We start from the raw sequence: 27473 nt of genomic DNA, 5'->3' as shown, positions 1-27473 counted from the left end.
TTCCTCCAAGGGCAGAATGGTAAGAGATGCTTTCTACGATGCAATTTTTGAAAGGACTGTGTTGGCCTTTCCCAGATTAACACTCACTTCTTCCTGAATGTAGTATTGAGATCTCACCAGACAGTGAATTCCTTAAAGACACACGCTGGCTCTCATTCAAATGCCAACAACATACAAGTCCCTCAATAAGCATTCAAGGCATCGAGTGGAAGGGACTGAAAAGCAGGCCCAGGATTAAAAGGTGATTTCAGAATAAAATCCTACGTGTTGGAGTTTACGCATTTTTCACAGTAGAATTTGGGCGTTGGCTGCAGTCTCCTCCATGCCTATGAGGGCGTTTGCCCGGGCCACAGGTGCTAAAGCAAACTGTCAAAAGTGTTTATACAGCAACAGTGACCTCAGGAAGTACAAGTCTACTCGGTGTTGAGAGTAACATTGTGTCTCTAAAAACAGTATAGATACTGTAGAGAAGCATGTAAATAGGACTAGAGCAGGAAAACAGCAAAAATATGTCGCTGCTCTTACCTTTCACTCCACCCAAAATACAACCACAAAGTCATCTGGAAGTGAAAAAGGAGAAGAAGCTTTCCTTTCTTTCCTTCTTTCTTTCTTTTTTTTCTTGAAAGATACTGCTAACATTCAGATTAAGTGAAGAAACAAAACAGGGCCAAGTGAAAAATCGTCTTGAATTTCATCGAGAAAATAACTGGAGTATTTTTTTATTTTTTTTTATTTTTTCAATATATGAAATTTATTGTCAAATTGCTTTCCATACAACACCCAGTGCTCATCCCAAAAGGTGCCCTCCTCAATACCCATCACCCACCCTCCCCGCCCTCCCACCTCCCCATCAACCCTCAGTTTGTTCTCAGTTTTTAAGAGTCTCTTATGCTTTGGCTGTCTCCCACTCTAACCTCTTTTTTTTTTTTCCTTCCCCTCCCCCATGGGTTTCTGTTAAGTTTCTCAGGATCCACATAAGAGTGAAAACATATGGTATCTGTCTCTCTCTGTATGGCTTATTTCACTTAGCATCACACTCTCCAGTTCCATCCACGTTGCTACAAAGGGCCATATTTCATTCTTTCTCATTGCCATGTAGTACTCCATTGTGTATATAAACCACAATTTCTTTAACTGGAGTATTTTTTTAATGTTTTGTTTAATTTATTTTTGAGACAGCATGAGCAGAGGAGGGGCAGAGAGAGAGGGAGACACAGAATCTGAAGCAGGCTCCAGGCTCTGAGCTGTCAGCACAGAGCCCGATGCAGGGCTCGAACTCATGACCTGAGCCAAAGTCAGATGCTTAACCCACCTGAGTCACCCAGGCACCTCTGAGGATATTTCTTTTTTAATGTTGATTTTTTTAATTCTATTGTCTCTTTTTTAATTCACTTAACTTTAAGTGTATAGAACACTTCAATTATTGTTGTTGTTGTTGTTTTTCATTTTTCCTGAAATCCAATCGTTTCAATTCCTGTGAATATTTTTAATCTTTTGCCTTCAAGACCTATATTTTTTCAAATAGTGCATTCTAGCCCCGTCATTCCTTGAGCATGTGGGTTATAGACCGAGTCAGGCTGCTAAATGAGGGCAGGCTGAAATAAGGCCCTGTGCTGTCTGCAGTCTGCAGGGAGTTTAAATTTGGGGAAAAGAGTGAACCTCTCTCAAGGGAGAAGAGGCACAGAAGAGAAAATAGCTCTCCCGACATGTGTTTACTCTTTCATCAAAACTGCTTAGCAAAGCCATCCAGCTCCCATAGCCAGGCTGCAAAGGTACATACGGGTCGTGAAGGGGAACAGGTACCTGAGAAGCCCTCATCGGTAACTTTATCTCTTTGAACATTTCGGAGCACAGAAGGCAGCTTTATAAGCTTCCTCCGAGGTGGTGACCGAGGGCGTACAAACCCGGCAAGGATATTAGTCATCCGATTGTGTACACAGACATAAACCATGCATCTCTTTCCAAACCAGACTGCGAGACACTTAATTCATGGTATCAAACCCATCTCACTTCTTATCAATTATTTACAACTAAAGCTCATTAAATCACCAAAATATCATAAAAGGGGCAAGGAGGCAAAAAATATTGTCATGCATACATATGGCACAGCTTTTGCCTGCTGAGTCACATGCTGGAAAGCAAATGCAGCATTTATTTCCAGATACTGTCAGAAACAATAACTTAATTGTCCTCCACTGGCAAGTAGAAAGACAGAGCAAGCATACGCAACAGTAATGCCTGATAAAACAGAAACAGAACCACCTCTCTCTGCGGATCAAGCTCTCCCTCCCACTCTCTCCCTCTCTCCTTCTCTCCCGCTCTTCTTCCCTCTCTCCCTCCCTCGAACACACACACAAACACAAACCCTCTCCACTCCTTTGTCTCCTTTATTTTTCTCCAAAGCCCTTCTCATCACCTTGTATATTATCTGTGGGTGTATGCATATGTGGGTGCATTTAGAAATAAGTGCATTTATGTTTTCGTTGCCTCATATCCCCACTAGAATGTAACCTCCTTGAGAAAAGAGACATCGCATCTTTTTATACACTGCTATAACCCCAGCACCCAGAACGTGAGAGTCATTCCACAAATTGTTACTGAATGAATAAAACTACCCATGAACTACACAGCATAACCGGTTTTAACATACAAATGATGCTTTTCAAAAAACATTCCTCTAATAACCGGTCTCCAAGTCAGAGATCCCAAATAATAGTTCCCAATAATATTCCCCCAATTTTTCCACTTTAAAATTCACTAATTTAAGCACGTGGGTGGCTCAGTCAGCGTCTGACTCCTGATTTCAGCTCAGGTCATGATCTCATGGTCTAGGAGTCAGAGCCCCATGTCGGGCTCTGCAATGACAGCGTGGAGCCTACTCGGGACTCTCTCTCTCCCTCTCTCTGCCTCTCCTGTGCTCATGCTCTCTCTCTCTCTCTCTCAAAGTAAATAAAACTCAAAGAAAATTCTAAAATTCACTAACTTAAAAGTATGGCATACTTAATTCAGATAGTGCGTATTTCATGCATAAGTAAGTGTATGTGCACATGAAGGAAATGCCTTTGCTGATATTTTATTATGCTTCACATAAAAATGGACTGAATAGGATGCAATCCAGTGATAGAATCTGGGGCAGAAAATACTCCCCATGTAAAATATGTCATGCTCAAAATGAAAACCGGTAATCAGATTTCAAGCTTCCAGAATGAAAGCTTATTTTTAAGTAAATATTTAAAACACAATATTGCTCTGACAAATCCCCGTCTCTCCTTAATACATTCTCACTATCTAAAGAGTTTGGGTCAGAACTAAAAAAATTACAATTTAAAGCTGATACTCAAAGTATCCCCCTTTGACCCAAATGCTCACAACCTCTATCGATTATATTTTTACTGTTATTTAGACAACTCGCATACCTGTGACTTTAGAACCACAGGGTCTTCCTGGAAAAATCTCAAGAAATTTAAGGGGCACCTAAGTGGCTCAGTCGGTTAAGCCCCCAACTTGGGCTCAGGTTATGATCTCAGGGTTCGTGAGTTCAAGCCCTGCATCAGGCTCTGTACTGACAGCTTGGAGCCTGGAGCCTGCTTCGGGTTCTGTGTCTCCCTCTCTCCCTGCCCTTCCCTCACTCACACACACACACACACACTCTCTCTCTCTCTCTCAAAAAATAAACAAAACAATCTTTTTTAAAGAAATTTAAAATAAAACTATCGTGATGCTATATTTCATGAGTAATGGCAGAATTCAATCCATAAACATAAGATGAGCAAGAAGAATGAAGAAAACTATGAATTTAGTTTAGCTTGAGTAGGAGCTCATTCCGCCATTCAGTTCCACTTAACTGTATGGGCCACTGTCTGCTCTTTGTTCTAAGAGTTTTTATTAATACCCTCATGAGAATGCCTAGGTAACTACTTCCACATACAAGCCTAAATGTGAAGAGGAAACTAAAGGTAACTCCATTGGTCTCCGGTATTACAGAACCCATCCCCAAACTGCATGTTCAATTGCTATAATTACAGCTGTGTCTATTCAACAATCGTCAACGGAACGGGGCACAGGCAGGACGACGTATCCATTCGGGAACAAGGCACTGATGACCGACATGTTCCTAAATTACTCGAAAGTAAATGTCGCTTCTGGCCATCTCCTTACTTCCACTTCTTATGACAAATCTGGTTTGACCTTAGTTCTTTGACTTTCACAACGTGACGCGAGAACTGAGCGTAAGCAGATCACAAGTATGGCACAGAGCTGTGAGGTAAAAGAATTCTTTCACATGTTTCCCTAGAATTCCTCCAGGTTTCAAGTGGCTGTCCAAAAATCAAATTATTTTCCCTTCTTTTTTTTAAACGAATCAAAATATATATTCTTCGGTTATCATGATGCGTTTCTCCCCCAGTAGAGATTCAAATCAATTAAAGAGCTACTGCCTCCAGACTGAGTTGCCCTCTGCCCCCCACCCCCCCGCGTCACTGAAGAGACTGAAATGACTCCGGGTCAGAACAAAGGGGGATAAAGACATTTCGACACAATGATAGTAACAAGACTTGAGTGCAGCGCGAATGTAAAATTTAAGAAATCATTTTTCTTGTGACATGCAACTAAATGCCCAATCTCACTATTTCATCAAGACAAGTCTAACTATCCTTCCTTAAGCAACACCCCTTAGGTTGCTGCTGCCTATTTCTGACTCATCTTCTCCCTCAAGCCATGATCTGACATCTCTTTAAATCTAATTTCACCCGCATAAACATACTGTGCACAGGGCACAAACGGATGTGTTCTTACTGACATCACTCCCTAGAAAGAGCAGTGATTTGCTGAACTGAATACATATTGAGAGTAATTTGGCACAGACATTAACAACATTAACTCAAGAATGATATGAGAAAGGACAGATGTCAACATGTATGCAATGGGACAGCAGATCCAGAACAATAATAAAATATCTTTGAAATGCCCGCTAGTTTTCCCTGCAGTAATAACCAGCTACCCACACAATCAGTAGAAAACCCACCCTATAAACGCCCCGTTCAAGAAAACACCTATTTAGGGGTGCGTGGGTGGCTCAGTCCGTTGAGCGGCCGACTTCGGCTCAGGTCATGATCTCGCGGTTTGTGAGTTTGAGCCCGGCGTCGGGCTCTGTGCTGACGGCTCGGGGCCTGGAGCCTGCTTCGGATTCTGTCTCCCTCTCTCTGCCCCTCCCCCATTGTGCTGTCTCAGTCTCTCTCAAATAAATAAATAAACTTAAATAAAAAACAAACACACACCTATTTAACCTACAGGTTCTCTAGTGTCCAGGAGAACCGGAAAACTGTAGTCATTGCCAGTGAGCTTAGCTGAGGAACTCTGGGGTCTCTCTGCCACTGAATATTCTCCTCGGAGGATGAAAATATTCAACTATTCAAACAAAAACTATGCTCATCCATTTCTGGCTTCTCAACCTTAGCAAGAATCAGGAGTCCTTCCTCACCCCACAGCTACTCCATTCAATTCAAAGAATAGAGGATTTTCCTCGATATAGTTTAGCCTCGCTTCCTCCAAAGTCTATGCTCTAGTAAGCTTTCATCCACATGCCCAGGGTCCCTCAGATTCTCCCATATCTGACTAAATCCTGCTCTCCCATCTAAATAATAATGACAGTGACAACTAAATCTGCTGATCTCTTACTGCGCATCAAGTATTTTCCACGCATTGTCCCACTGAATCTTCCCAGCTCATACTTAAGCTGCATTTCACAGTGGAGAAAAGCAATTCTTAAAGAAATTAAGTCACCTGCACAAGTCACCCAATTAGGAAGTGGCAGAGGTGAGGCCCAAACCCAGGTGTGTGTAGCTCCAGAGCCTTAACTACCAATCTCTCGTGTCTGTAGAAACAATAGAAGGGCTCTAAGAAGCATCACTTGCTCTAAGTGCTTCCTTTAACAAATCAGAGAATAAATTCCCCAATGACTAAGACAGGACCTCTTTTTGCTCCTAACTTTATATAAACATATCACCGCATTTAACACACCTGCCCCCCAATCTTCCCTTGGCTTCCATGACTAACCTCCCTGGTTCTCTACCTGGCTACCATGCAGACTCTTCTTTGCCTGTCCACATCCCAAATGTCAGCGTGCTCTGGGATACCACCCTTGGCCTCCTCTCTGGAGGAGAGGCCTATTCCAAGGCTTTGCGGCCTTTTTAAAGCAATGCCCCAAAATGATCAACACATCCCCCTAATTCCAGCTCTGCCCTCCCTATGTAGGACCCTCATTCCTTCAACTATCCCCTGGGCACTTGGACTTTACATCCAGGTCAAGCTCTAAGTAAATGACTCAAAAATTCCAACTTCCTGCTTAATGTCCCACGGACCCTCTGTAGTTACCAGTATCCAAACTTTACTCAAGCCTTACTATGAAAACTGAATGTCTCCTAATAATCTTTAGCACCATCTCTCTTTACTCAAGCCAGAAACAGCAGGACACCCCGGATCAGGTACACTCCCTCACGCTCCACACTGGTTTACCTCTAAACCAGTCAACGTGACCTAAAATGTCTCTGTTCCAGATAGAGCTCTCCATTCTGATGGCCACCCTCCAGGTAAAGTTTCTCCCTTCCTCTTGCACGAGTGCCTACAACAGCCTTCTCCTGGTTTCCCTGATTTGGACTCTCCTCATTGGTGACCCAACCTCCTCCTGCCCGTTAAGACCTACTATTCCTTTACAAGAGACCTGACCATTCCACCCCCACCCCACGCTCCTTCCTAACTACCTCAGAGTAAAAGCGAGCCCATGGTAATGGTACCAAGGATCCTTCAAAAGCTGACCACACTGCTCTCTCTTGTCTGGTCTGTACCTCCGATTCCATCCTGCTCCTGGTCACTCTGGAAGAACAGCTATTTCCACAATACATCCCTTTGAGTCTTCTGTGTTTTCTTTTGTTTGGAATTAATTCTTCAAACCAAGTGCCTTTTGAATTCCCTCTCATCTTGTAGACAAACCCTATCAACACCATCAACATCTTCCCAACCTACTACCAGTGGCATTTTTCATTTAGGGAATTTTCCAGGCTGTGCATGCCACTCTTCACCATAAGCCAGGTCTTCCTGGTAAGAGAGGTACAACTACAACCGAGGCCTCAAAGTGACTTTTCCCAAGGTTAAACAGGTAGTTAAATGAGTATTAACTTTCAGGGTGCCTGGGTGCCTCAGTTGGTTGAGCATCTGACTCTCGATTTCAGCTCAGGTCATGATCTTGCGGATGGTGGGATCGAGCCCTGTGTAGGGCTCTGCACCAGCTTTGGGCAGCCTGCTTGGGATTCTCTTTCTCTCTGCCCCTCCCCAACTTGCTCTCTCTCCCTCCCCACCCCTCTCTCTCTTTCCCAATAAACAAACTAAAAAAAAAAAAAAGTATTAACTTTCTAAATGTTCTCTATATCAAAGTTACAAAACTGAACATGTATTAAATAATAGTTGCCTCACTATATAGGTTCATATTATGAGAAATGTCCACTCAAAGACTTAAAAACACATAATAAACCATCCACACAACGTCTTCTCTCATAGTACTCTCATATATGTGTGTTCAACTCACTACGGATCCATTAATTCATAAAGCAAAGCAGGACATTCAAATCATCCTAAATATTCTATGGTTTTGGATTATTTATGCACTTTCCCCAGTGACTCCCCAGAGGACTTCAGTCTCAGCCCAGTACCAACAAATATTACCATCAGAGAGGTGTTATAATCACATAAAATATTAGGGAGAGTGGTCAATTTTATCGTGTATGTCAGTAAGTGGGAGGTAATAGGAAAAGGTCCCAAACTTTTGTGCAATTTGAGAACTCTGACTTTAAAACTGAATTTGAGACTAAACATGCCAGAAAGAAATCAAAAGTAAGGAACATGTAATGAAGCTTTAAGTAGTTTAATGTGTTCACTCCTCCCACTCAGTGTATTTTAGTGCATACTTCTGACCATGTTTTATTTATATCAAAATTTTCAGCAATTCTATCAATAGGTAATAAAAAATAAAACATAAGAGAAAAACTTCTATAGAGGCCAACACATGGATTGCTTCAGTGGACAGAGGAGTGTTAGTGGCCCATTTTCTATTAAGCGAATGGTCTTAATTTGAAAATTGTACAAGGGGGCGCCTGGGCGGCTCAGTCGGTTGAGCATCCAACTTCAGCTCAGGTCATGATCTCGTGGTTTGTAAGTTCAAGCCCCCCATCAGGCTCTGTGCTGACAGCTCAGAGTCTAGAACCTGCTTCGGATTCTATGTCCCATCTCTTTGCCCCTCCCTTGCCTGTGTTCTGTCTCACTCTGTCTCTCAAAAATAAATAAATGTTAAAAAAAACTTTTTAAAATAATAAATTAAAAATTGCATCAAGGCAAGACTCAGATACACCAGGCTTGGTACCAACCTCCGCTGCTCTTCACCGTGTTCTCCCGAAGGGACAGTGAGGCATTCATCCATGTGTCCGTGCAGCAACCTGAGGACGTCACCACCAATTAGATACCCTGTAAGGATTGAAATTCAGGCACATTTGAACTGTCGTGGTCAGATGCCGATAGCCAGGCAGAACATCTGGTCCAATCTTCTATTTGCACAGACAGAGAAACAGAAGTTCAGCGAGGCTTAAGTATCTAGCCAAAATCTGCCTGCCGCCTCTGAGCGCAGGGTTCCCAAGTCCCACTGTCCGTGATGTTCCTGCTAGAAAACATGACCTCGATCCCAGAAAAGCCTCCGTTCCGCATACAAACATGGAGAGGCTCAGATCTGAACCTATGTAAACGAGGATGATCAGAACAGATGCGGAGATTAACCTGACGCATAAACACTGCCGTGGTCTGGCTCTAAGTCCCCCAACCCTGGAAGGTGAGAAGCCTCCCTATTAGCCTCACTGAACAATACTCTGAGGCCAAAACACTGGAGAAAACAACATCTAGAGAGCAAGCACATACAGCACACACAAATAAGCGAAAGGTGGCAGCACAAAAAAAAGAAAATCAATCTTAACACAAACTTCACTTTTAAATAGCAATCGAAACAAGATTCTTAAATGTCACGTATCTGCATTCCAGAATACTTTGACACAAAATGCCCTGATTAACAATCTGCTCATTATCACAATTCCAGGGATGACTGTCAACTATGGATCAAGGACAAGCAGCCCTCTAATTGAAGTGGATTTTTTTTTTTTTTTTTTTTTTTTTTTTTTTTTTTTACCTTGGGCGGCTTCACTTCCTGAGCTGATTGGGGCCACGCTCCAGAGAGTCTGCTGGAAAGCGGCATCCACGTGTAAGCTGCCATTGCCATAAGACAAATGCTGTGGGAGAGGCAAAAGAGGGCATCTCTTCAGGCTTTTCGAAAGTCTTACTACGTAAGTGCTTCTGGCAGATCGAACTTAACACTGCCGATTTGGGAATGTCCACTGAGAACATCTATTTCGATCCTGTCACTCAGGCATTAAGAGACTAGTAGGAAAAAAAAAAGTTAGAGCTCCTATTGGACTTTAGGTATTTTTGAGCTTCGTTGTAAAACTGACTAACAGAAGCCACTAATCAGAAACACGCACACAAAACTACCAAAATCAATTCATGCATTAAAACAGACCATTTTGCTTTGCAGTTCACTGATGGACAAAACTTGACAGAGAGCGGTCACTCACCATTGAAATTATAATTAATTTTTCTACATATCACACTGTGACAGTTTTTGGATGGTGAAATAGGTAAATTCTAAGGGACTTTCACAGGGTCCTTGGAGAACTTTTATCTGCAATTTGGTATGACAGCCAGTAAGTGGCAATATTTCCTAATAGGTAGCTAACCAGCACACTCCATTTCCTCCAAAATTCAGATACTACAAATTCCAGATTTTCCTTCTTAAAAATAGAAATGTACTAAAATAATATCATATTTCCCATTGAAGAGTCATAATATATGAGTTTTCAAATAATTAGTAAAGAAAAACAAAATTATGGGTAACCTTGCTCATTTTACTGATCACTACTTGGCTGATTCTAGAATTTCAGATACACATAGAACAACCACTTTTTCCTTAGAGTCATTTTGGGTAAACATCACCAATATTCCTGTAATGTTTCTGCAACACTTTTCCAATGCTGATGACAGCCTAAGCTTTTAAGGTCTTTAATTGTGCCAGATTTTCCCCAGAAATCTGGCCCTCTTCGTTAAATGAAGAACAATCACGAAGCAGTCACGGGGCGTTCCCGTGCTCCACGGGGCATTGAATATCCTAAACATACTCTCAAGTCAGCAGCAAAAACAGGTAAGTCACTATCTTTCTCTTGGGAACAAAATCAAAGAAAATTTTGACATTTGACACTTAGGTGGTCATCTTATCAATAATCTTTCGAATCAGTAAGATTCAAAGTTTCCCTGTCGATGCATCATACTTAGCAATAACTTGCTCTGATCTTCTCATCTTGGCTCACCATCTGCCTTTTTACAACCTTGTCACCTCAGCCTGTCCTTTGGACGCCAAATCCCAGTGGACATTCGTTACTGAATTTCTTCCCCAATATGAGACTCCTTTAACTACTTACAGATAAATTCGTACATGCGCTGCCTCCATAGCTAAGGAAGGCATATTTTCCTTCAGAGAAGTCAGAGTGATGTAACTGTTCTGTGTATTTTTCTTTCCCCATCTCATAAGCTATTAGACACAGGTTCACAACTGTATACCTCATATCGAGCAGCATTGTTCACTAAGCAAGAATGTGAAGAAGTCACCCAAACCTTTCAAATCAAAGTAGCATCAAACAAACAAAAAAAAATCTGAAGTTATTCTATGAATATTCCCATTTCAATGACCTGAGTCAAAGTAACAGCACACACACACACACACACACACACACACACACACACACCCATATGGATTTTACCAAACCATGAGAAGATGACTCAAAATACCAATGCCTATATCTTTATTTGAATTGAAGTGAAAGCTCATACCATATGATGATAAATTATCGTCGTCTGTCAACACATCACGTTTCACTGAATACGCTACGTATTAAGCACTGTGTTAAATATCAGTAGGTCACATGCTGTACCCTAAGTACACTTGTAACATGGAAGGGAAGGTAAAGTACGTGCATATTTTGAGGTAATACTTTAAGGTAAAATAAATATACGTTTCAATGTTACGTGAACTGTAATTGAAGCGGTCCAGGAATTGAAACGAGACAGCACCTTGGGCAACGTAACCGGAACAGAGCTCGCTGCACTGAGCCTTGAGGACAGATAGCACTTGCACAAGAGAGAAGGCATTCCACATGGGATGAGAGCATGAGGGGCCAGTAGGACTGCTTAGTCTGGGCCTCACATTTCTGTGTTTAGAGATGCTGTCTCCGAGTAACTTTGTACATACATCGGATTTGGGTATGTACATTAGTAGGTTAATGTGCTAAAGTAAATATTTAAAACATGCCAAAATTTTTTTATGAAACAATTTACATTTTGTAAGCCAGTTTGGAGGTTTTCATTTTTAATATGCCAGAAACCTCATAAATGGAAGTGGCCTGGACCTCTTTGTTCCTCTAAGAGACTCTGATAAGGGGAATGTTATGACACAGAGAAGGGGGTACCCAAAGGGACAGACATATGGGAACACAGGATACAGCAGAGAGTTCCATGTTGGGGGCTGAGACCATATACTTAGTAATACAGTGAGATATGCATCAGCAGATAAACAGGTACCAGAACATGGGAGCACCTTATGCTTCAGACAATAAGGAGCTGCTGGGGGCACCTGGGTGGCTCAGTCGGTTAAGCATCCAACTTCAGCTAAGGTCATGATCTCATGGTCTGTGGGTTTGAGCCCCATGTCGGCCTCTGTGCTGACAGCTCAGAGCCAGGAACCTACTTCAGATTCTGTGTCTCCCTCTCTCTCTCTGCCCCTCCCCCGCTCATGCGTGCCCCCCACCCCCCCGTCAAAAATAAACAAACATTAAAAAAAATTAAAAAAAAAATAAGGTGCTGCGAGGGGCACCTGGGTGGCTCAGTAGTTAAGCATCCGACTTCAGCTCGGGTCATGATCTCGTAGTTCATGAGTTCGAGCCCGGTGTGGGGCTCTATGCTGATAGTTCAGATCCTGGAGCCTGCTTCAGATTCTGTGTCTCCCTCTCTCTCTGCCCCTCCCCCGCATTCTCTCTCTCTCTCTCTCTCTCTGTCTCTCTCTCTCTCTCTGTCTCTCTCTCAAAAATAAAATAAGCATTAAAAAAATAATAGTAATAATAGTAAGGAGCTGCTGTAGTGAAAAATAATGGGAGTGGGGAGGAGGGTTAAGATGCAATTTTCAGGGGCGCCTGGGTGGCGCAGTCGGTTAAGCGTCCGACTTCAGCCAGGTCACGATCTCGCGGTCTGTGAGTTCGAGCCCCGCGTCGGGCTCTGGGCTGATGGCTCGGAGCCTGGAGCCTGTTTCCGATTCTGTGTCTCCCTCTCTCTCTGCCCCTCCCCCGTTCATGCTCTGTCTCTCTCTGTCCCAAAAATAAATAAACGTTGAAAAAAAAAAAAAAGATGCAATTTTCAAATCCTATCTAAACCTAAAGATAAATAATATGTACGAGAGGACCATAAAAATATGAAAGTTTCAGTCTGCTGAAAAAAGTCCAAAAAATGTCCTTAAGATCGTATTGCAGCACATAAACTTACTTAATAATGCCCACTCTTCTCAAGAAAATATTCTCTGGGCATAACTATTCTGGATGTCTCTAATTAATTTTGCTGCTTAAACAGCTAAGGGAAATCTAAAGACACACAACATTGTCAGACCTGTCAGATGAAATATTCAGAAAGCAGTAACAGTTGCAATTACTGAAACTAAGACGAGTTGTCCTTAAAGCAAAACAGATGTTGTCAGAGGTTGAAAGCAAAGTTGGCCTTAGGCTGAAACATGTAACTATTCTAGAATTTACATGCTTACAGTAGCATCAACCCACCAGCAAAAGTGGAGGGGCCTGGGGCCCCCTCCACTCCTTCATGTCACCGTGACCTTTGTGTTAGTGACTCTCCAGATCGAATACACACAGGAGTCAGCTGAGGATCTTGTCCAAACATGCATATTTGAACCCAGGAAGTGTGGAGGGGCCAACCAAGGCTGCTGGCCCCAAAACGGTGTTTTGAGTAACAGGACATTGTATGATAGAATCACAAAATCTCAGAAGTAAGAGAGGATATTATAAATCATCTTATGGGAGTTCTTTTTTTTTTTTTTAATATTTACTTATTTTTGAGAGAGAGAGAGACACAGACAGAACATGAGAAGGGGAGGGGCAGAGAGCAAGGGAGACACAGAATCTGAAGCAGGCTCCAGGTTCTGAGCTGTCAGTACAGAGCCCAACATGGGGCTCAAACCTATAAACCATGAGATCATGACCTGAGCTGAAGTTGGACATTTAACCGACTGAGCCACCCACACTCCCCTATGGGAGTTCTTAACCAAAACTCCACTTAGAGAACGTCTAGTTTTCCTTGTAATCCTATGTATATGTTTCATGTATTTTAAAATATTGATGACAAGCGGTCAATAAGCTTCATCAGATTACCAAAGGGGTCTATGGCCCCTAAATTTTTAGGAATATCTGAATTCAACCCTTATGGGATGCATTCATTCAACACAAATATTTCTCTCTTAAGTGTCAGGCACCTGGGTCCTGGTGAGCAACATTCTGGATACATTAGCATCCAGTGACAGGAAACACAAGTACATAAGACATATCACCCCTCGGGCTTCATTTTCTCCTTCTGAGAAAAAATGAGGGGCACAGAATAGACACTCTTTCCGAAAGGAATATTCTATGATTCCATCATTGGAGCCACAGAGAGAGAGAAAAAAAAAAGGCTCAAAGTAAATAAAAATGGTTGCTGCAAAATAATTAGCTTGAAAAGATTTATGATCGCTGTCCTTTTTAGTTATCAGTATTTTATGCAACTTGAGGAAATTCAGCAACTTCTTATGTAGTCAAAACACCTTGTACTTCTTATGAGAAATTCAGAGATGGGTAGGGGAATGGTGGGGAAATTCTTATGAACCCGAGAATGCCTCATTTAAGCATCTGCCGACCACTCTTTAGATTGTGGGGTTCAGCTTTGCCTAATTACTTTCAGACAATGGCAATGTTTTCATGGATCTTTAAAAAATCTGTATGTTTCTATAGGTGACCTAATTAAGAAAAAAATTAGTCAAAAAATCAATGTTTCCAATGCAAGTAATCCAATCCATGGATTGAAGACTTCTGTGTGTACCAGGGTGATCTGATGTCTTTCTAAACCAATAAAAGTTGTTGTGTATGCTTTATTTGTTCAGTTTGAAATAGATTCATAGCACTACCTACACGGCCATGTTTTCTCTATTTTAAGTTGTGTATCTGTCTTATATTTAAGCTGCTTTGTCAATTCTTTTTAAAAGAAAAAAAGTAAACAGTTCCAGTAGGGACACAGGGATTTTGTTTTTCTTCTTGGATATCCTGAAAAGAGGATGAAGGTATCATTCCATATGAGAATATGAAACAGCAAAGTGAGAAAAGACCATATTTGGATGAGCGGTTTGCAACAACTTATTTCTAGAAATAAGACCCCTTATTCCTTGGAAATCATGCGCAGAGAAGCAACATACGAAGTAGAGGGCACAGCCTGGGCTGCTTGGTGTCCAACACAGCGCCCTCTTCTGTCCACGGGGCACGGCTGCAGAGGACAGGGTGAAAATCAATCGTGTAAAGTCAATTTTACCCATTAGCACCCCAGCAGTTGTAAGCTTTATTAGAGTACCTAAAGCCCAATTCAGCTTAACCATCTCTGTTAGTGGAGGAAAACTAGATCAAAGGTCCACAGGCACTAATGACTAGAAAGTTATAAAATCAATGGCTGGAAAAGTTTATTTTAAGTAGTTATTTTTAACGAATGTGTTTTCAGCCAAAGTTATTATTATTTACTTTGAAACACATCAGCAACTTCTCAGAATGTGAACCTGGCTTTCCACGGTAGACCTCTATTTAAAATCAGCTATATTACTCCCTTTACTCCTGCCTTCCCGACTTCTTCTTCTTCTGGTTAAGTATCTGCAGCGTCGTTAGCCATTCTCCACAAGGACAAATCTCCCAAGTAAACAGTGATAGTAACTCACTAAGCAACTCTCTGGTTTGGATCAAAGAATTTCATCTTTTTAACACCCCTGTGAATTACGTTCTTTATTATCACCATATTGCAGGTGAGGAAAGTGAGGGTTTTAAGAAGTTCCATGATTGGCCCAGGCTCATACTTACCAGGCCCTACACTAATAAACAGATATTTATACACAGAGCCCATTTTTAGTTATTTAGGCGCAGTATACGGGTTATTCCAGCTGCTGCTATTCCAAAATCCTTTTGCTCCCTCACTATTTACCCTTATCACACTTTCTCCAGATTCTTGTAATCAACGACAGCAAGAGTGTGAAATAATTAACCATCCCTATGCCCTATACCCAAAACCCAAACTGTAACACATACTTACTGCCTTACAATATTCTTCTACAGTTCCCTATGTATTTGGTTCCCTTCTTCCACTAATGCTTTGAGGGCAGAAAGCAGGTGCAATGTGCCCTTGGTCTTTCCTGCAGTTTTTACGACACGCTAGGTACACAGAGATGAACACTAAAAGCACTGACTTCGTGCCCAAACAAAAGCGAAATCTGAACAGTCCGGGTGACCACTGTTTGTAGCTCACTAAAAGCATACCAGAAAAGGAACCTGGGTGAATTGGCTAAACTGTAGCTGGAAAATAATTCGTGAATTTCATTTATCATGAGATTTATTTCTAAAGGCAAGAGAAGGTGAACCTCATGCATTATGATTATTGATACTATTCGTCTAAGTGCTTTTGAAATCATACCTTATTCACATTCATTATCTGATTGGTTCATCCTAGTAAACTTGTGTTAAATATAAGCACCAGCATTTTGCAAGTGGGAAAGCCAGAATTCAGGGAGTTCAGGGAATCAGTGGCAGAAGGGATGCTAGAAGCATTGTCCCCAGTGAGATTCCGAGTTTTCTACTCCTTCAGTACCTAACAATGGCATCCTGTCAGGTAAACTCTGCTATGTCGTGGGAAGTACAAATTGTACAGGAAAAGCATGCACAGTCATGTCCAAATCAAAATAAGATATGTATACATTTAAAAGCATGCAATGATTATTTTTAGCTGCTACTGGTTTCCAAGTAAAATTACAACTCCAAATATCTATCTCCTGATCAAGATGTACAGCACCTTCACAGACACAGCATGTGCATACAGCAAGGGCTTAATAAATGCTTCTTTGACAAGCTGACATGTCTGTATTACCCCAGAAGCATGGATGGTGCCCGCTTCCACCCACACTGGTCAAGAGACAAAAGGAGAGAAACACTCCAGGCCTCCCTTTGGCTGTTCAACATTAGATGTTCCACTGAATGTAACAGTCCTGTGAGTTAGACCATCACTGTTCCAACATTTCCTGGTCTTTACCATTACCTCTTTCCACAGAGCAAGTGAAACAAAATCGTTCTTCCGAGATACGTCTCAAAATTGGAACGAAATGTGTTGATAAGCACAATCTGACTCCCAACAGCCCAAACCCACCCTATTCCCATGTTCCCAGAGCAAGGGGCACCAGCTACCTGCTTGATCTTAAATCGACTGAGCAAAAAGAGTTTCTTTTCATTTTATGGCAGTGGGAATACACTTTCTATAAATCAGTGTCTGCTTAACCGCTACAATGTTCCATTTCTGATTTTTATTTCTATCATCATCCACAGTGATGTTTGGAAGTTTTTTATGTAAATATTCATGTAAAGTTTATAATTTATACTTACTTTTTTTTTCTTTAAGATTTATTTATTTATTTAAGTAATCCCTACAGCTAGCGTGGGGCTCGAACTCACAAACCCCAAGATCAAGAGCCACATGGCGCACCGACTAAGCCAGCCAGGTGCCTCTGTTGCGTTCCTTTTTCAACCTCAAAATAAAAAGAATACTTTGCACTGGCATCCTTCACACTTCCATTGATTTCACTCTTCTGAAAACTTGGGTGCAGCAAAAATACAATTTACTAAGTAAGTTAAATTAAATATATAACGGCCTCGCCACAAAAATAAAATACACCTTCAATGATACGATACAAACTTCTTTTTTCACACTCCCATTTCTAACCCCCACCTTCTGAAACCATGCTGTGTCAATGAGAGACCGGAACTGGTTTTTATTTCATCTATTTCTCCTTTGTCAACATGGCACAAGTTCCTCATGTACTAATTTGCTTTCGTACATGTTAAAATAGGTAATCACAATCCCCTTAACACAGCCTTCGGTGGGCACAAAATAAAGTCTGTGGAATTTTGAATTCCTGATTAGACTGTATTTGCATGTCATTAATAAAATAACCTGAGAACACGTGCTGTCAGTATCATGAACACACAAACTAAGGGCACAAGGGAAGCCTGTCTAAATAAACCCGGGAAGCCACACTTGCACACAGGTCACATTAGTCCCTTACTTAAAGTTATTTATAACTCATCAAAGAGAGATACAGCCTTGTCTCTAAGCAATTTCGCTAGGGAATTTGCAGTCTTGGGTTTACGGTGAAAACTTCATGGACCCAACACCCAACACACGACCCCTCCTGCCACACTTACCAGGTACCTCTCAGAGGACACACTGACTAGGATGAGGTCATCTCCAACACGCACCTTTTCTCCTTCCGACCTCTGCTTGGACGCAGGATGAATAGTCCACCAACAAGCCTCACCTGCAGGACGATTGGAAAGGGGAAACACGAAGAGATGCCTCTTACTTTAAAATCGATTTTGTCTGCCAGCGCCTCCAAAATGAAAGAGTCTTTCATAAAATAAGTCTTCAAGTCGGTCTCCCGATAAATAAATAAAATGGTTCTTCTCACCCAGCTTTCAGAAGTTTGAAAGTTCACTTGCAGTTTACTGCAAGTTCATCTGGTAGACCACGGAACTCCAAAGACCGAGGCCAAATTAGCTTAGGGTAAAGACATGGTCAAATGTAATGGAACCCGGTTGTGACATTTTGAGAAGTTTGGTGTCTCCCTCCCCACCCCGCCGCCCCCCACACTGAGAATTGCTTACAAGGTATTTATTTACATTACCATATGGTTAAATCTGCCAGTCATGCTGGTCTTACTGCATTCCTTCTATAATCACATGTTCCTTGCTCTCTGTAATAACCTCTAGTTTTCTGGCACATGATTTTCAAAAGGACTTGGCGTTTGCGATGTGACAGTTGCATTACAGCATTTTAAAAACTCTGTACTTTGGGGGGATGCTAATTAAAAGTAGATGCAAAGTGTTGCCACTGAAACGTTACTATCCTGTGCCTTGTTTTTTTATTTTACTTTTTAAAAAAATTCTTAATATTTATTTTTGAGAGAGAGGTTGAGAGAGAGTGAGCACAGGAGGAACAGAAAGAGAGGGAGGGAGACACAGAATCCAAAGCAGGATCCAGGCTCTGAGCTGTCAGCGCAGAGCCCAATGCGGGGCTTGAACTCACGAATCATGAGATCAGGACTTGAGCCAAAGTTGGATGCTTAACCAACTGAGCCACCCAGGAGCCCCTTATTTTTTATTTTCAAATGTAGTAGTTTCTACTTAACTAAGGGTAAAATATAAGAGAATCCTACTATAGAAGGATACATCTTAAAAATATCTGGGTACACATTAACTCAAATAATTTCTTCCAGAACAAGTCAAGCATAAGCCTCCTGAGCCACACATCAATCCATTCTTCAGTCCCATTAGCTAAAATATAAACTTAAGCAAACAATTCTTCAATGTGTTTAAAGTTCCTTTTAAAACCTAAATCTAAGTTCTATCCAAAATTGAAGTAGGGTTTTAGTGATATCTGTTATCTCATACTCATTCTGCCCCTCTGACCAGCTTTATTATTTTTCAGAACACTTATTTTTTTCTTCTTCACCAATTCCCCAAAGCCAGAATAAGTTCCATAACAGCAGGGGCTTTGTGTTTTTGTTCACCGGGGTTTCCCCAGCTGCTACTAGCATATTGTAGGCACTAAATAAAAATTCACTTTGCATAAATGTGTAAATTAATCATCAAATACCACTTCTTAAGCATTCTTACAGCCAACATGTCATGTGCCCTGAGTGCTTTCCTTATACGGACCACAGTCTTACTTGAATGTCACCTTGCAGGGTTCTTTATCTTTATTCACTCAATTCACATTTTTAGGGTTGCAGGGAGTTTTTCATTCATTCACTCAAATGTTTATAAAGCAACCACACTCTGTCAATCACTGCTTTAGAAGTTGGGGATACACAGTAAACAAGGAATGAAAAGTTATCTGCCTTGTGAGTTTAATTCTCACAAGGCAGGCAGACAACAAGCAATAAATATAATAATTCAGCAATTCAGATGATGTAAAAAGCTACGGGAACACAGTACACCATAAAGGGATCACACACTGGCAAAGGGACTGCCTTATTTTGTTGTTTTGACGATTATATAATCATCTCAGTGTATGAAAACAAATTCTAGATCGTACATGTCTTTGACTCTTTTTGAGAGAGACAGAACTAAAGACTTTTTCATGTCGATGTTGCTGAAGTAAATTAAAATGAGGAAACATTTCAAAACTAGCAAAAATGCAGAGAAATGATCAAGCTTCTAAAAATAAAAATAATATTCCTTGTTTTGGTGCCTGGGGTTCTGGAATCTGTCATGCATGGTGATGTGTTGGTCTATGAAAAGTTAATTAGGTTGGTGAATATTTATCTTTATCCACTGGTTGTCTGTGAAAATTTTAGAAGGTGGTATTTTATTTTATTTTTTAAAATTTATTTTATTTATTTATTTTGAGGGGGAGAGGGGAGAGAGAGAGCAAGCAAGAGAATCCTAAGCAGGCTCCACACTGTCCACGCAGAGCCCAATGTGGGGCTCAAACCCACACACTGTGAGATCATGACCTGAGCTGAAATCAAGAGTCAGTGGCTTAACTGACTGAGCCATGCAGGTGCCCCTGGGGAATTATTTAAAAAGGAGGAAAGGGGAGAGGTGTGAGGGGATAGCTTGATCCCTCCCCTGAAAGAAAGTACTCAATAAGACTTGGTCTGTTTCCTTCCTTTGTTTTCTACTTGGTCTTTATTTTTATTTTTAATTTTTTTTTTCAACGTTTTATTTTATTTTTGGGACAGAGAGAGACAGAGCATGAACGGGGGAGGGGCAGAGAGAGAAGGAGACACAGAATCGGAAACAGGCTCCAGGCTCTGAGCCATCAGCCCAGAGCCTGACGCGGGGCTCAAACTCACAGACCGCAAGATCGTGACCTGGCTGAAGTCGGACGCTTAACCGACTGCGCCACCCAGGCGCCCCTTTATTTTTATTTTTAATTCCAATTTTTCATTTAATTCCATAAAGTTTTAATTGGTTTATTTTTAATTTAATTTTAATTTTTTTTAATTTTTAATGCATGCTCATTGTAAAAGATAAGATAATCAAATTGTACAGAGGCATATAAAGCGTAAAGTCCTCACAGCACTGAGAACAGAAACACCAACAGAGTCTATGTTCTCCTACTTTGATTCTCTCCAAGGGTAAATTGTGTTAATGTATGCATTTTCTGTTTCAAAATATAAAAATATATGTGTATTGGACAGATATGTAGCCCTATGGACAGAGAAATGAGGCAGACTTTCATTTTTGACCTTTTTGTTGGAATCCTGACATGAAGCATGCTACATTTTTTAGACTTAAAATGTAGTAAATATTGTATTTGTATCCAAATCCCTAAGAAGAATGTTTGAGGTACAGTTTGAGTAACCAGTTAATTATGTGGGAACGACCAACCAATAGAAACAATATACACTTCCTCCTTCTACTAAAAATCTTCCTTAGAAAGTCATTCGTTTTTTTCTTGACTCCATCCATAAGAACATTTATCTAATGGATCTCCACGGCTTACAACTTCTCCCAGTCCAAACCCTGCCATGCTCTCTCTGAGCACGGCCTCACTGGGGCCCAAGGCGCTCACCTGTTGTGTCCTCTTGCAAGCCAACGTCAAAGGCCAGTTTATCAGTTGAAGACCGGGAGGTGGACAGACAGCACAGATACTGAAAGACACAGAGTCAGTAGTTGTTGCTAAACATTTACGGTCCTGTGGGAGTTTAATTCTGACGCGTCATTTGCTATCATCAGTCTATCTCTGCTCTATCAGTCTTCTCCTTCACATCTGGATGCTTCTGTGCACAGCCCCGATTTTTCATTGTGAGGGAAAACAACACTCATATGGCATTCATTAGGAGCAATGCTCTAAGGGAGATGCAGTCCTTTTTCTCCTCACGAAAAGACTTAGGAAATGTGTTCTGTCAGTAAAAGAAAACACATAACTGGGGATATGTTTGTACATCTCCCTTCATGTGATATTCATGATCGTAAGCAAAAGTACAACCTGATCTGACAGAAATCTTTCTCCCAAACAGAAATTTGAAAACTATTCACTCTCATCTTCTAGTTCTGGTTTCATTTTTGAAATTTTAACTCTCGGGGAACCTAGGTGGCTCAGTCGGTTGAGCGTCCGACTTTGGCTCAGCTCATGATCTCAAGGTTCGTGGGTTTGAGCCCCGCGTCGGGCTCTGTGCTGACAGCTCAGAGCCTGGAGCCCGCTTTGGATTCTGTGTCTCCCTCTCTCCCTGCCCTTGTCTCCCTACTTCTCTCTCTCAAAAGAATGAATGAATGAATGAATGAACGAACATTAAAAAAAATTTTTTTAAATAAAATAAAATTTTCACTCTCTGAAATTCATCTGAATTCATTTTGGTGTGCAGCATGTCACCTCACTGAAGTGAGGTTCTATCACGTGTATACATGTGTGTGATTCCCTATGAGTAACTGAACTCTTGCAACACCATCATCTCCTTCCATCTCCCCCCTCCTTAAGTTTCCCTAACTGTATATGCTTGAACATAAAGTCTAGCATAATTTTTCAGTCCACCTTCCTGAACCGTACCCCAACCTCAGAAATCTTGCAAACTGGTATAAGAATGAGGACACAAGGATGAACATAGTATAAGGTCAAGATACACTATCATCTACGTAACAGGTGCACTGCCAGCAAGACCAGGAGCCCTGCAAAGAGTACTCAGAGACGATTCTGGGGATGGAGCAAGTCCAGACCTCTCAGAGTTACCGAACAAATAGGGCAAAGCCTAGAAAATTCCTTCTATGAAACAGGATCCACCCACCTCAGTGGGAGTCAGTAACTGTGAAGAGGCAGGAGTGAATCAATTGGGACAGATGTGCCGGCACATTAAGTGGAAGTCAGTGCCATGGGGATGTAAAATGAAATTAACATGGAGATTCCAATTCTGCCTTTTGTCTACAAAACACTGGCTCCCAAAATTACAGAAAAGTTGCTTTGAGGGTCCTCAAAAATGTTCTGAGCCAGTGTAGGACTGTGAGTCTCACCTTGAGAAAGGCTGCCCACGGTGATACCTGAGGTTCATAGACTTTAGCTCTAAACATATTAAGTGTCTTCCTTTATCTTATTAAAGTCTTCTGTTACATCCTGCAATAATTACAGTACTGGGTACTATAAATATTACCATAAATTCTCTCTTCCAATAATATTCACAGCAACTATGAGGTAGGTAATATAATTATTCCACTAAATTTTCATTAAGTTCCATGAGGACAAGGATATGATCTTATTCACTACTATACCCAGCACCTAAAACAGTACCTAGCACACTTGAGAAAGTGAGTCTGAACCCAGATTGACTGACCAAGTTCTGGAATAGAATTCTTTCCATGAAGTTTTAATGCATGATGGCTGTATGCAAATAGGTTGTATTTATGTATTTATCTAGTATCCAGCCACTTTACTAGAGTATTTTCCTAAATTTTATTCCTTATATTGCTGTGTCAGCCAAGAGATCCAGAACCATGTTAATGTACTTTTGGTTTTGTTTATTTGTTTGACTTGGATTTGTCAAGAACCACCTTAGTGTTTGACAATTAAGATTGATGTTGGTTATTGAATTGATGTTTATATTTTATCACTGAGAAATTAATCATCAATGCTTAGTTTTTATTAGAAATGGGTGTCGAGTTTTATTAAAACCTTTTTCAATACCTGTTAAGATGATCACAATTTTTCTTATCTGGCCTATTTATATGATGTAGTACATTAATAGAAATGATATTATTAAGTCATCATTAAAATGGTATCTACAGTTTTCCTATACTTCTCTTCCTATACTTTTGAATTCCATTCACCAGAACTTTAGGTCAGATTTTCACACTGGTAATCATGAATAAGACTCAAAATTTTAAGTTTATTTTGAGAGAGAGAGAAAAAGAGCATGAGCAGGGAGGGGCAGAGAGAGGCAGAGAGAGAGAATCCTAAGAAGGTTCTGCGCTGTCAGTGCAGGGCTCAAACACAATGAACTGTGAGATCATGATTTGACGCTTAACCAACTGAGCCACCCACGTGCCCTGACTGACAATTTTTTATATGTTTTTGGGTACTGATATTGAGGCTATGCTTGGTCACCTGTTCTGAAGTGATTTACATAATATCAGAATTATGTAAATCTCTAAAACAGATTTTCTTCATGAAAGAAACAATCAATTATATTATACTTCTAAATGTTGGACCATCATGTATTCATGAAAATTATATTGATGAAGAATTTAAATAATGTGGAAAATGCTTATGCTACAATAATATGTTTAGAAAATCAGGATATAAATTTGGTTATATAGTAGGATCTCAATTATGTAAAAAATTAATAAGAACAGAAAGGATTAAATTTTTTTAAAGTCCCTACACATTCTTCTCCCATTAACATGATCATGAAGAATTGTGTCATCTGTAATTTCCAAATCTTATAAAATAAATATGTATTGCTTTTACAACCTAATAAAGCTTTTACAAGAGTAGAATAAAACTTTTATGCATTTTACAAAATATATAAAATAATAATGCATATTATATAACATAAAAGTATATAGAAGTATATCAAGTGTATATCCAGATAGACAGATAGACATATATAGAAGTATATCAAGTATGTATCTAGATAGACAGATATGTATATGAGTATCTACACCTATATGGATAACACTGTGGATATAGACTTTTTCAATGTTATCCTTCAGTAATTTTCTAATAAATGAACTGTTTGATTTCTTTAATTATAAAATTTAATTTTCTAATAAATGAACTGTTTAAAACAAAAACAGAAATGAGAAATATTTATTTGACTCTTACACCTCTGTCTTCTTAAAACCAGTCTATCAAAAATTAAGATAATAAAAAATAGGAGTCGTAAATGACAGAATTGAAGGACTTTACAGATCATCTAAGCTAACTCTCATTTTTTAAATGAGAAAAAATAAATAAGGTACAAAGGTATTAAAGAATGCATCCATCCCAATTTATTAATACCATCAATGAAATGCTATTACCAACACTTCCTGCTGATGTATATCTAAATGAGCCCTGTAAGAGATGAAATCAAAATGCGTACTCACCATGCCACTATAGGAATGGCGTAGCAATATGGCATGTCCGTACAGGAGTGTTCGATGACCACCACCTTGAGCAGTCTACATAGAAAGAAGAAAGGGTCGACAAGAAAAAAAATAAGAAAAAAGAGTAAACTTAACTACGTCAATAAAATACTCTCTTGCTATCAAGGAAACATTTAATAGGAAGGAATAAAATAAAAGTAAGCAAAGTGCTGTGATAAGAATGTTTAAGTTAGAATAAGGCTACCAAGAAAAATCTCTACTGAGAGTCTGACAGTTGATCTAGTTCTTGAAGAATGAACTTGATTTTGGTAACTGTAAGTACTTACCAGAATTTGTAATTACTTATTTATAGTTATTTATTGTCTCTATTTCCCATTACATTGTGAGCTGCACTGGGCAGGGACTATGGTACCTTAGTCACCCACTGTACCCCAGGTTCCTGGCAAAATGCCTGGCACACAATAAGGACTAAATAAATATCTGTTCAATGAAAGAGAATTCCTAAAGCACAGAATGGATCAAATCATCTACAGGTTTGAAATTGGTTCATGCCTTCCAACTGTTTTTTTTTAAGAGTCCAAATTTTTTAATATGAAATAGAGAAATGCTTCTCAAATTTTAGCATACTTACAAATCACTGGGAAAGCCTACTAGGATAAGGAGGGATGATACTGACTTATGTATACTTTAATAAGTGAAGAAAGTACATTAGTATCTTTTTTAAAGTTTATTTGTTTATTTAGAGAAAGAGACAGAATGTGCACAAGTGGGGGAGGGGGAGAGAGAGAGAATCCAAAGCAGGCTCCATGCTGTCAATGCAGAGTCCACTGTGGGGCTCGATCTCATGAACCATGAGATCATGGCCTCAGCCAAGATCAAGAGTTGGACGCTTAACCAACTGAGCCACCCAGGTGCCCCAAGAAAGTACGTTAATATATTATACTACTATAGCTCTTTTCATTCAAAAGATACCCGCTTCCTACTCTTCCGTACAACTCCTTAGGATAACTTTTTTTTTTTACATGTTATGCTCAAAAGACCTCAGAACCATTCTTAAAACAGGTCTTGAAAGGGATTCAAATAAGAAAACCTGCTTTAAAAAAAGGAGAATCGCTTTTTTCATACACTGAGAGCAAAAGGGAAAAATCTACTTTGCAAAATCATATTCCTTCTCAGAACTAGGCACTCTTTGAAAAGCATTCATTTCTTTTAAAATAATGTTTGATTCGTGTAGCCAAGAACAATTTTATTCACCTTGCCTTATGTGGATCACTCTGATAGGAGCTTACCTTTTCATACCACATACAGGTTCCACAGCCACAAAATACAACTGACCTTGAGTAACAGTCACACCAATCAAAATAAGATTTTTTAAAAATGAGGGGCGCCTGGGTGGCGCAGTCGGTTAAGCGTCCGACTTCAGCCAGGTCACGATCTCGCGGTCCGTGAGTTCGAGCCCCGCGTCAGGCTCTGGGCTGATGGCTCAGAGCCTGGAGCCTGTTTCCGATTCTGTGTCTCCCTCTCTCTCTGCCCCTCCCCCATTCATGCTCTGTCTCTCTCTGTCCCCCAAAAAATAAATAAACGTTGAAAAAAAAAAATTTTAAAAATGAAGGACAAGGCCTTAGATTTAACCCAAAAGTGGCAAATGATCCTTTTACTCTAACGCTTTGCTTTAGTTCACTTATATATAATATATACACATACACACACACACACACACACACACATATGTAAATGTTCAAATTGGTTAAGGGAGATATTCCAATTACAGATTTTATACAACTAGGCAATTATAGATTTTACACTATAGATTTCCTCACCACTTAAATACAAATTTATGCTGCAGATTTAGTTTTAATAGAACTGAAAAAGTATGCAAATAACCCACACTAAATTAACTTTGTTACTTAAGAGAGCACAATTAACACAAAGTGAATGCAATTTCTGTCACATGGTCCACACTACTTTTTCTCTCATGTCTCATTTTATTTTTTATATTTATTTAAGTCATCTCTATCCCCAATATAGGGCTTGAACTCACGACCCCGAGATCAAGAGTGGCATTCTCTTCAGAAGGAGCCAGCTAGGCACCCCTCTAATGTGTCATTTTAAATGGTACTACTCCAATTGCCTCTAAATCAGAAAAAAATAAAATGTGCAATTTCCACACTTGAGCATATATTGGATAATTGTTCATTCAACAAACATATATGAAAACAATTATGTATGTGAGATTGATTCAAAGAGGTACCTTGGTTCTTTTCTGTGTTTTTTTTATTTTGTTTTTGGATTTGGTTAGTTGTGTCAATATTTCTGTTAAATTTGGCCTGGTCCTTGCTTTAATTTAAGTGAACAAATATTTAGGGACTTCTTCTGATATTGGGAACTTCTGGTACTTTATGAAGTGGCTATACCAAATACTAGCCAGTTCTAGAGTTCTTCCTTCAACACTCTACAACACTGTGCTTCAGGTAGACTGTTGGACTTCCCCTGAGAATTTCAATGAGAAAAAGATCATCACTGCTGGGTGATGTATCAGGACCCCAGAACAAAGGTCCATTTTCCCTTTAGCCTCCCAAACCTAAACCTATAAGGACTCAGCTGTATAACCATATTATGCTTTGGGAATCCCGCCAGGACCAACTAGGTTAAGAGTCAATCAAGCTAATGTAGTTCAAGGCTGGCCCCCTTTCAAGAACATACACAGGAAAAAAATAATCTTAGTGGTTTTTGAAGTTAACCTATTAACCGTTTTTTGGACTCTGACATATGGGCAAAGTAAGCATTGCTTTCAATTGTACCAATTTAGAAAAGAAGTAGAAAAATGACATTTTATGTGAGACAAATAGACTTTTAATTCCCACGAAAGCCATCTATACTCTAACTAGTCCTGCTAATTCTCCAGTAAGTATCACACGAAAGAAACGC

At 40.0% G+C, this 27473-nt stretch overlaps 1 protein-coding gene across 6 annotated transcripts in view; it reads right to left on the bottom strand.

Moving 5' to 3' along the window:
* RYR2 (ryanodine receptor 2) overlaps positions 1-27473 on the bottom strand; it is a 767906-nt gene that overhangs the window by 429045 nt on the left and 311388 nt on the right. For all 6 annotated transcript variants that reach the window (XM_030335594.1, XM_030335595.1, XM_030335590.1 and 3 more), the window contains exons 6-10: positions 24546-24620; positions 21043-21121; positions 17667-17779; positions 9221-9320; positions 8415-8511 (exon numbers count right to left, since the gene is read on the bottom strand). In XM_030335594.1, the coding sequence (XP_030191454.1) occupies positions 8415-8511; positions 9221-9320; positions 17667-17779; positions 21043-21121; positions 24546-24620 (464 nt within the window). The remainder of the gene's footprint in view (positions 1-8414; positions 8512-9220; positions 9321-17666; positions 17780-21042; positions 21122-24545; positions 24621-27473) is intronic.

This window comes from Lynx canadensis, chromosome D2, assembly GCF_007474595.2.
Source record: "Lynx canadensis isolate LIC74 chromosome D2, mLynCan4.pri.v2, whole genome shotgun sequence".
Lineage (NCBI taxonomy): Eukaryota > Metazoa > Chordata > Mammalia > Carnivora > Felidae > Lynx > Lynx canadensis.
This window is presented reverse-complemented; position numbering and strand designations above follow the sequence as displayed.